The sequence below is a fragment of the Microplitis mediator genome, chromosome 10 (genome assembly GCF_029852145.1).
Source record: "Microplitis mediator isolate UGA2020A chromosome 10, iyMicMedi2.1, whole genome shotgun sequence".
NCBI lineage: Eukaryota > Metazoa > Arthropoda > Insecta > Hymenoptera > Braconidae > Microplitis > Microplitis mediator.
The window spans coordinates 12181732-12191915 of NC_079978.1; the positions used below are offsets into that span (position 1 = coordinate 12181732).

The following is a 10184-nucleotide window of genomic DNA, read 5'->3' on the forward strand; positions in this document are numbered from 1 at the left end:
AGAAATGGCTTATTTGGCCCAAATAAATCTTATTTAATAAATCATTAATTAACTATTAATAAATATTTATTTGGCTCAAATAAATACTTCTAACAGTGCATGATTTTGAGTGGCCATGTATTCTCTGAGACTCGAACCGAAATAACAAAGTATTAGCTTTTATTATTTTTTTTTAATCATATATTTCGAATGCCGTTAATCCATATTTTCATAAGTAAATAAATCCTGAAATATGTAAGAACTTGACAGCTTACGTCGTAGAGTGCTGAGTCACAGTCAAGAGGCTCCGGGTTAAGTTCTTGGTCACACCAAATTGATTCTTCATTTTTTTACAGTATCTATACTGATAGTCTTATTATTTTTGAAGGAAGTTTATCTCTCGATTCATCAATTTTTTGAAAAATCCGAAAAATAGATCATCTAGAAGAGTCTAAACATGCAACCAGTTTCTGACTTTAACTTACTTAAATAAAAAGAAAATTCTTATTTAAATAAAAATTTTTCTTTAATTATTTAACAGTTATTTTTGAGCCAAATAAATACTAATATTGATTGGTAGTTTTCGCTCAAATGAGTAGATGACTTTTTTGAGATTTGATAATTGTGGATAAATAACTTTTGTTCCAATCATCTAATTTTGTTAATTTTACAATCAATTATAAATGGTGAGAACACGACTTCTCAAAGAAGACATTTCAATGCCAATAAATAAGAAGTCTTCAAGAGTCCAACAAATTTTGTACGGAATAAATTGTTGGAAATAAAATTATTTACAAAAAAGACTCCATGTCAATTTTTTGTATTGTTATAATGAACATTCCATAAGAAGCTAATGTTAAACGAACTTTAATTAGTCTGTAAGAAATATTATTATTAGTCTTTAGTTGTATATTGCATAGCGAGTGAGTTAGGTGAGTCTTTAAATGGGAAGCACATTGTTTTTAACACGAATCGTAGGTGCACACGACGAGTGCCAACGAGTGCTTAGTGTGCACCGGAGACGAGTGCTAAGAACATTACGTTTGACGGATGAAGACTTATCCCACGTGCTATGCACTATACTTTATTCAACAAATGTCTGATTTTTGCGAATCATTATATCAGCAAAGTAAACCCTAAATCAGGTGGGGATCAATATGATACTAGTTCTTGGTTTCTCTTATCACTCATTTCTTATTTATTTTAATTTATAAAATATAACCAACGTAATTATACGTTGACGCTAACATGAAAGTTGTTAGATTGATTATACTACCCCATAAACACACGCTGTTGAGGAACATAGGAACATGGGACGCCATTTGCTTTATGACGAATTATTAACCACCGATCAGTAATCGGTCTTCTAGGGTTTGCTTTGCAGATATGAGAAGTCGCGATAATCAGGCATGCGTTGAATAAAAACTATTATTATTATAATTATTATTATTATGGTGGTCATGCTTTTAATTATGATTATGACTTTTAATCAGCGCCAAGCTACAGAAAGTTTTAGAAATAATTAAGTGTAGCCAACTTTTTCATCTATTTATAAAAGTTATGGTTATTTTGTTTTATTCTCCGAGTCAAAATTAAAAAAGTGATTTGAGCCTCCAAATCCTACATGAGGGTAAGGAGGTTCAAATCATGTTTTTAGAATATGAAGATCCATGTATTAAAAAGGTAATTTGAACCTAAACGTGGTAACTTTGTCCACTTTTACCGAGTTTAGGTTCAAATCATCTTTTTAAAAAGGTAAAATGAGCCTCCAGAGCCTAAATTTATAGATCGAGAAAGACTCTCATCGGATCGCGTACAATTGGTGAAGAAACAGAAGGGAAAAGGGGGCCACTAATTAGAAATAGCCACCATGATCGAAAAAAAATTGAAATTTAAAAATTCCAAAAATAACTTCTTAGCAATAAATGTTTTGTTGTGAGTTAAAAAATAACAAAAATTAAAATATTAATAATAATAGTTAAACTTATACGAGTAGGCGTTCGAATGGAATAGTACTATGTCATTCGAAATTCGAATTGAATAATTAGAGCCTTTGACTTATTAGTATATGATTAATTAATTATTTTATATGAACAATAAATACAAACGAAGTATTGGAAAACGGAAACTGCCGAAGAATTCGAAAAAAACTGCTGAAAAATAATCTGCTGCCGCCGGGATTCGAAACCACGACCTTACGAATATGAAGCACAACCACTGCCGCAATGCTACTCGGACGCTCATGATCAGTTGGAAATATCTTTATGTATAACAATAATATCATGCTAAAGAATTGAGCTCATTCGAAGTTACAGATTAAAAGTATGGTAGGCCATGGAGGGTTAAAATACCATTTTAAAAAGGTGATTAAGTCCTCCATGCCCTTTGTTTAGGACATCAAGGACTTAAATAGCATTTTAAAATAAATGGTAGGCCATAGAGGGTTAAAATACCATTTTAAAAAGGTGATTTACTCCTTCATACGCTACTTTTAGGACATCGAGGACTTAAATAACATATTACATTCAGCGGCAAGTGCAACATCAAAAGAACTGAGGCTTTGGAGGCTCAAACTACTGTTTTAATTTTGACTCGGGTCCTCACATCAAAATTCAAAATTATTGGAAACTAATTTTACTAATGAAATAATTTTTATTAATGTTATAAAAACTTACATATTTTGAACATATATGCAATACATATTGAAAATTAAAAATCACAGAAGAATAACGTTTCTTTGATTTCAAATTGTTGCAAAATTTTTAAAGCAAAAGAAAATAGAAATAAGAGCTTAAAGTGATTAAAAGTAATTTTTTTTATCATTTGAATGAAATTGACTTTTGTTTTTTTCGCTCTTATTAATTTGATTTACTTTCGGCATCGTACGATGAAAATTACTTATATAAGTTTTTATAATTTGTGGACTGCGACCTGGTAAAATATTATACTGAGCTTTAAATTTTTTTATTAGTTGAAACGAAGGAAGGCTTTTCGTTCTTAAATACTCAGCAAAGTAACGTTGAATTGTTTTTTTTTCATCTTCACTCCAGCGAGCTCGAGTGATTTTTTTAGATTCAGCTGAATTTTTTGTTACTTGTGTTTTAAAAGTAACTTTAGCTTTAGATGTAATTTTGAAATTCGAGTCCTTTGATGAATTAACAGTATCACTCTTATCTTGATGATCGTCAACATGAGACTGGTTATTACTCGATGTGTCTGCAATATAATAGCATACGTTTCAATGAAAGTACTTAAAAGTTAATTAAAAGTCAAATATTTATGTGTGCATCCTAGGTCGTGTCATTTTAGGGCAACTTTTTTTTCAACACATTAACAGCTCCTGTACTTGCAGGAAGGTAATTGTCTTACCTTATTATCTTGTCGATAATAGTCGAAATTAAAGCCTTTAATATTAATATTAACAGGTGTCTCATCGCGATTTTCTATTCGCTATTTAAATAATACCATAGGAAAAAAAAATTTTGAGCTTGGAATTTTATACCTTGGCAATGGCTCATTGTATAGATAAGTTCAAGATATATTTACGTAGAAAATGGAACGCTCTACGGAAAAAAGTTTCGTATTATTTCTTGATAAATCTATCTGTTCAAAAGTTATTAAAGCTTAAAGTCAAATTTGTAGTAAATTTCGACTTCTTTTGACTTTTCCGGTGAAACTGTCAGACTTATCACAAAATTTTGTGAAATCTTTTTTGTAGACAATTTTATTCCCGACAAATTATTTCTGATTTTTTTAAATTCCGCATTTTTTTCTAGTTACTTTCATTTTGATGTTAGGCTCTTAAAATCGATCAGAAAACTATTTTTTATATAAGCTTGGAATCAAAATGAGAATAACTCAAAAGTTATGCAAAATTCAAAAAGACTTCGTCAGAGATAACTTGTAGAGGATGAAATGGTCTACAAAAAATATTTTATAAAATTTTGGGCTAAATCTGATGGTTTCGCCGGCAAAATAAAAAGATCTCGAAACTTATTATAAATTTGATTGAAAGCTTTAATAAGATGAATTTATTAAAAAATGAAAAGAAACTTTTGTAGAGAATTCTATTCGCTACGGAAATCTGTCCTGAACTTATTTGTACGATGAGCCATTCCCGAGGTATTAAATTCCAAGCTTAAAAAGTTTTTCCCATATTGTTTAAATGGGAAATACAAAATTGCGATGAGACAGTTGTTAATATTTATATCAAGGGCAAAAATTACCCTAAAGTGACACACCCGAGTGTATAAATGAATACTAGTAAACATCGATATTAATTAAATCGACTTCATTAGTAAACCCAGTGCGACTATTTAAGTTTAAGCCTTTACTATATCTTATTTTTATAAATTGCATTAATGAAATTATATAAAACAGTATAAATTTGTGAAAAAAAATTTGAAATAAAGTGACATTATTAAATTTTGATTGCTAATTTGTTAAAAAAAAAAAAATAAGTTCAAAATTATTGAATTTCTGTAAATGATGAACACTGGAAGTATCATATTTGGTCGCAAAGTTTGTTCAAAAATAGCAGTCTGCAAAATTAAAAAATATGTTACGTTTGTACAATCTACTCAAAAAATTTCTCAAGCGATTATTGAAGAAATATATTCGTAGAATCTTTAAGACTTCTACGTATGCAAGAAAAAGCTTAGTCACGGCAATGGTTGCTTCAAAAATTTTAAGAACTTTAAGTGAATCAATTACTATTTTTGTTCATTTAAGTAAAATATTGAATAGAAGAAAAATAACAACTAAAATATATGAAAAAATAATTTCATGTATACCTGGAAAACTTGCATTTGTTGAATTTTCAGTCTCTAAGTTATGTGTAGAATTCATAGATATGGTTGAATCATCAGATGAACGATCTGGTTTTTGGGCTATATGTAGAATTTTAGACATATTGAGTATATCAGATTTAGCACGTTGTTGATAAATATTCTTATGAATATTTATATCATGCCCTAAATAGTCAGCTACTTTTGAAACTTCTCCGGGGTTTAGCTGTAGCTCAGTACACTTCGTAGCAAGTTGTTTACGGAGTCCAGTGCCACGGAGTAAATCTGGTCTTTCAGCTCCACATTCTTCCGAAAATTTTCTTAAAACAGTACTAGCACAGAGATGAGAATCTTTGTAATAACCTGCTATCCCGAAAACAAATGGGTTTCTAGAACTGACTCCTGCCTCAGTACGAAATTTCAACAACTCAATAAGACCTTTTCGAACTTTTGAATTAAGCAGCAATGGCACATTTTTATGTAGTTTACCACATATTGTAGCACGACCATATTCTTTGGCTGCTTTTTTATCTGACTCAGACAGTAATTCATAACCTTCGTCTTTTTCTGTGATGAATGTCATTTTTTCGTAATCCTGAATTTCAAATCTTTCTAACTCCCCCGCACGTTTTCGATTAAATAACTGCAGTTGCGCTAATAATGCTTCAGCTAGATCACGCCATACGAGTTTACTAAAGTTGGTCTTCAATTTTTTACGATTTTTGCTGATTTTTTTATCTAAATACTCAGATAATCGCTGTATATCGTCTGTTCGAGGTAGTTCGATAACTTTTTGACGTTGTTGCATTATTCTGGTTTCCATCACAGTTCTATTAATGATGTTGGCAAATCCTTGTTTGCATAGAAGTAAAAAGTTTTCAACCTTTTGTTTTTTTTCATCTTCGTTGTTAATAATACATTCACTAATATATATCTGTCCCATTTTGTTAATATTGGTAGTAATTTCGGAAGCTCTAGACGGGACTTGATAATACCCAGATTCTTCATCCAAGCCAGCAAACTCGTTGATCGCGTCAATAACTGCATGATATTTTATCGGATCAAATATAGAAGCAAAGTCACTAACAGTAGGCTCTTTTCGTTTCACTACCGTAAAAAATCGTGCAATTAAGCTTAATTTTCCTCGAATCATTTGAGCGAGATTACGCTTTTTATACTTCATACACTCTTCGTTACCAAATAAAATAATCAATAAATCATATCTGATGAGACGAACGTGATTTTTTAACTTCATTGCGGGTAGAATTTTATAACGCATATCTTTGGAAGCACGTTGATGTATTTGCCCTTGTAGCTTACGTGCTTTAGCAAGAATACCTTTACTATTGGCAGCATTACCCTTACAAGCAGGGTAGTGATGACGAAGATTGTTTTTTGTATACCATCCTTTGCAATTTGAACATGGTGCAAAATTCCCACCAGATTGTTTGCTTTCTTGATTGGGACATCTTACAACTTTAATCACACCAGGTTTATGATCTTTATGATTGTACGTTTGTTTCTTATTAAATTCAAAATTTCCTTTTTTTCGTAACATTCCAATTGCACGCCTACGTTCAGCTGATTTTTTTTTCAGATCTAAAAAACTTTGAACTTCGGGTTCATCACGATGCTTAATTTCGAAATGACGAGCAATTTTCAAGATTTCTTCTTTACAAAAAATACAAAAGTCTTTTTTTGAATTCCCTTTGTTACATGTCAATTCAGCGATCACGTCATTGTCATCCCATCCAGAATTTCCGGGCATGTTGAATGAGTTTATAAGTGACGATGAAGTATTTTGAGATCCCTGACTAACTCTAGGAGGTAAATTACTATTGTGTAAGTCATTGTCTCCATTTTCATCCTCAGACTGATCTTCGCATAGTTCGCTTTCATTCTCAATGGATTCATTGTCAGATTCTGTAGCTTTGTAAGATTTATCCGAATCGTCTCCTGATTCCTCTATTTCATTTTCTGTAAGACCTGTATAAAATTATTTAAACTAACTATCGTTGAAATTAACCCAATATAAATTAGGTGATCTTAACTATACACGTAACAAAATATTGAGTTGAATTTACTATAATCGAGAATATATCTTCTAGAAATTAGTAATATATAGGTTAACTTGAAATAATGTGATGTACAAAAGAAAAAGATTTTTCGGCGCAAGAAGTATTTACTTGCTGGGAAAAATTTTTTACATTATAAAGTGAAAAAAAATTTTTTGGGACACAGAAAAAATTTTTCTCACTAAGAATTTTTTTCTTCATTTCATGATGCAAAATACTTCTTGCGTCCAAAAATTATTTTTTCTGTATATAACGATTACTACTATAAAGTTTTTTGTATACTGTACTGCTATAATATAAAGTATTATCAATAGTAGATATTTCATGCCCGTTAGCATATTTGTATTAAAATGTTAAGGACTATACTGCATTAAATTCGACCACTCATTTTTTTACGTGTAAATATTAAAATCATGCAGTACCCAAATGATTAAGTTTTAAAAAACAAAATAATTAAAATTGATTATGAACTCAATAAATTCCATTGTAAAAAGTTTTTGTTTAATTAATAAATACATTAATTCAAGTAAGTAACTCACTGGTTTCATCTGCAGATACTTTCTTATTATTCTTACACGAACGGATTCTAGTCATAATTCTTTCGTCATTGTGGTTAATACTTGGAATTACAGTGGAAATGTCATCTGCCATTGCGTAATCACAACTGGACTGACTGACGTGATGTGCACTTGATACTTTTCTCTGATACATTTCTAGCTCTTAAAGTTACGAAAAACACATGTAAATTAATGTTAAACCCTAATTTATCGTGAGGTTCAAGAAAATAAGATGTTTTCAATTTATTGATGAAATTTCAAATTATTAAAAAAAGTTGTTAGAAAATTTAGAATATGATGTATGGAAAAACTTTTCAAAGCTTTGGTCAGGTTTTGACGGGGCATTCGCCCTGATAAATTCTCAATATTACTAAAAGACATGAAAATTTTTCTTTTTTAATAAATTCACAGACAAATCGTTAGACATACTTTAGCACACGAATTAAGTTTAGATCGAATGTCATTAACTACTTCAAAAATTTTGTTTAAAAAAAAAATACATTAGTTATTTATAATCTTAGTAGTTCATGATGACTCAAAGTCTTAGACTGCAAAATATTTTTTTTTTCTTACTCTTTAAAAATGCATTATTTAGAATGTAATGATATTTACTGTGCAATAGAAGTTCCATAATACCGATAGTTTAATTATTTTTGATTGAGGTTTCCAGTGGTATGAAAATTCTACACACTTCGAAAATCCATATCCATACACATAAAAAAATTTTTGTTTTATCCTTAGTACAATTTTTTTTTTTTACATTTATTTCGATTTTAACAGAATAACCGTATCTTTAAGATTAATCGCCGGTTATTTTGATAGTAATTTTTATCCATGTAACCACAACTAGAATTAAAAATACCTAAATGCTAAATATCTTAAGTTTGAATGCTCAAATTTCATAATTTTGTATAAAACCACTTTTCCATCAATATCATTATTTGCTTATTTTTGATATCAGAGCAAAAATGTTCAATTTCAGTTTCAGCAATAATCTTGAGGTCTTATTATGATAGTGCCAATTTTTTCATTACGAGAATTTAATAACCCACACTAATACGTTTTAGCATTTAGTTTGATATTAAATTTGAATTTGCGCTCAAAATGTTACTTCTTTTTACTCTTAATAAATACCTCGGTCATTATAAATGATAATAAGAACTTTCACGTCACTAAGATTATACTTACTTATTTTAGGTGTACTTGATTGCGAGACTTTAAACATCTTTAAATCGATCGGTGATATTGTTATATTTGACGTCACCCGAATGTTTTTAGTATTCTCGACATTATTGTTATCCAAAAATGTTACAGTTTTCTCTGTTAGTGAAAAAAATTGTGAATGATTATCTTATGGTTGTAAACAATCCAATAATATTCCATAATAAAAGTCATCATTTAAAAACTTTTGTCGGTTGTAGATAAATTTTCATAAAAATTAGTATATTCATTTCAAATAAGAATAATATAACTAATAAGAAATAGACAAAAAAAATTTATGGAAGAAATATTTTTTTTAATTGCGAAGTCTAATATTAAAAAAACGTTATGAAAAACATCACCGAGTTCAGATTTTGCTGTCTCTTTTTGTTAAATGTTTACACCAGCAGATATTATTCTAATTTTTCCTCTCTTATATATTCCGCAAGGTTATTTTACTGAGTATCCTCAAAAAATACATATAAATATATGACACTTACCATGACAGTTTGTTTGGAGTATGAGAGGAATGGGTTCTGGATTTGGCATGCAGGTTTTTTGTCTTTGGAGGATCAATCGAGGATTATTTTGGTTGAGGTTATTACAGACTTCATTTAATAGTAATTTATTACCTAGCAAATAATTTTTTACGAAAATAAAGTTAATAATAACCTATTTGTAATAATTAGGAGATATAAAGCCGAAAGATTGATTGATACCTACCATACTGGCAAATAAATTTAATTTTCTTTTTACAAATATTATCTCTTTTTTTATTTTCGGATATGTGCCGACTTTTATGCACGCAATAGTGCTTTGCTTTATTACGTACTAAAGCAAATAATTTTGTCATTGTGATCACTGAAAACTCCAATAATTCCGACCTGATTTTTTTGATTGTGCGTTAGAAAGACGATCAATTAAAATGGCTGATTAGACGCTATCCACTCGAAGAGTCACTCAGTCGTGGGCTATAGCGTAACCGGAACCGGGAAAGTGTGCGTCCATCTCATAACAGTGATTTGCTTCGTACGGTACTCATCGTCAATGAGAAGACAGCACACAATTTAAGGCTGGTATTCATGGTCACACCTTACAGCGAAGAATCGTCCGTGTTATTTATCATGGGTATGGTGATCTTATGCTAGAAGATTTGCCCTAATAGCTACTTTAGCTTGAAATTGACAGTAATATGTCACTGAAATTGCCTGAAATTTGCTGCTCGAATTCGCTGACGATTTGACAGCAAAAGATGTAAAGAAAAATTTGTTGTTCAGTTTTGCCTAATTTAGAGCTCACTTTTTACTAGAAAAAAAAAAGTTCGCAATGTTCACATTCTTAATATTTCAGAAAGTAAGCAAATTTGTACATAAAAATGTCAACAAATTGAGGGCGAAAAAATACTTTACAATTTTTCAAGTCAAATTAACAATAAATGGGTATAAAAATTTGCCTGAAAATCGACGACAAATTTTTCTTAGTCAACTTTAAAGTAAATCTGCATTCTGATTCGGGTAGTAAATTTACGTCAAATTGAATAGCATAAATTCAAGGAAACTTTTGTACAGCAAACTGTGTTATTAGGG

The 10184-nt window shown here is 30.0% G+C and overlaps 2 protein-coding genes across 2 annotated transcripts; both read right to left on the reverse strand.

Moving 5' to 3' along the window:
* Positions 1-2739: 2739 nt before the first annotated feature.
* On the reverse strand, positions 2740-5849 carry LOC130676113 (uncharacterized). Its single transcript, XM_057482110.1, has 2 exons — positions 4773-5849; positions 2740-3195 (listed from the first exon to the last, which is right to left on the reverse strand). The coding sequence occupies exons 1-2, from the start codon at positions 5707-5709 to the stop codon at positions 2780-2782; spliced, it is 1353 nt and encodes a 450-aa protein (XP_057338093.1). The 5' UTR covers positions 5710-5849; the 3' UTR covers positions 2740-2779.
* A 96-nt stretch (positions 5850-5945) lies between these two features.
* LOC130676311 (uncharacterized) lies at positions 5946-9474 on the reverse strand. Its single transcript, XM_057482464.1, has 5 exons — positions 9322-9474; positions 8587-8718; positions 7381-7560; positions 6004-6752; positions 5946-5954 (listed from the first exon to the last, which is right to left on the reverse strand). The coding sequence occupies exons 1-5, from the start codon at positions 9449-9451 to the stop codon at positions 5946-5948; spliced, it is 1200 nt and encodes a 399-aa protein (XP_057338447.1). The 5' UTR covers positions 9452-9474.
* Between the last annotated feature and the right edge of the window lie 710 nt (positions 9475-10184).

Excerpts from the sequence above, each read along its gene's own strand:
- LOC130676113 (XM_057482110.1), bottom strand. The coding sequence starts at position 5,709 with ATGGGACAGATATATATTAGTGAATGTATTATTAACAACGAAGATGAA. Across the intron at positions 3,196-4,772 it reads AACAAATGCAAGTTTTCCAG|ACACATCGAGTAATAACCAG; the intron begins GTATACATGAAA and ends ATTATATTGCAG.
- LOC130676311 (XM_057482464.1), bottom strand. The coding sequence starts at position 9,451 with ATGACAAAATTATTTGCTTTAGTACGTAATAAAGCAAAGCACTATTGC. Across the intron at positions 8,719-9,321 it reads TAAATTTATTTGCCAGTATG|AGAAAACTGTAACATTTTTG; the intron begins GTAGGTATCAAT and ends TTTCACTAACAG. Across the intron at positions 6,753-7,380 it reads AGTATCTGCAGATGAAACCA|GTCTTACAGAAAATGAAATA; the intron begins GTGAGTTACTTA and ends AATTTTATACAG.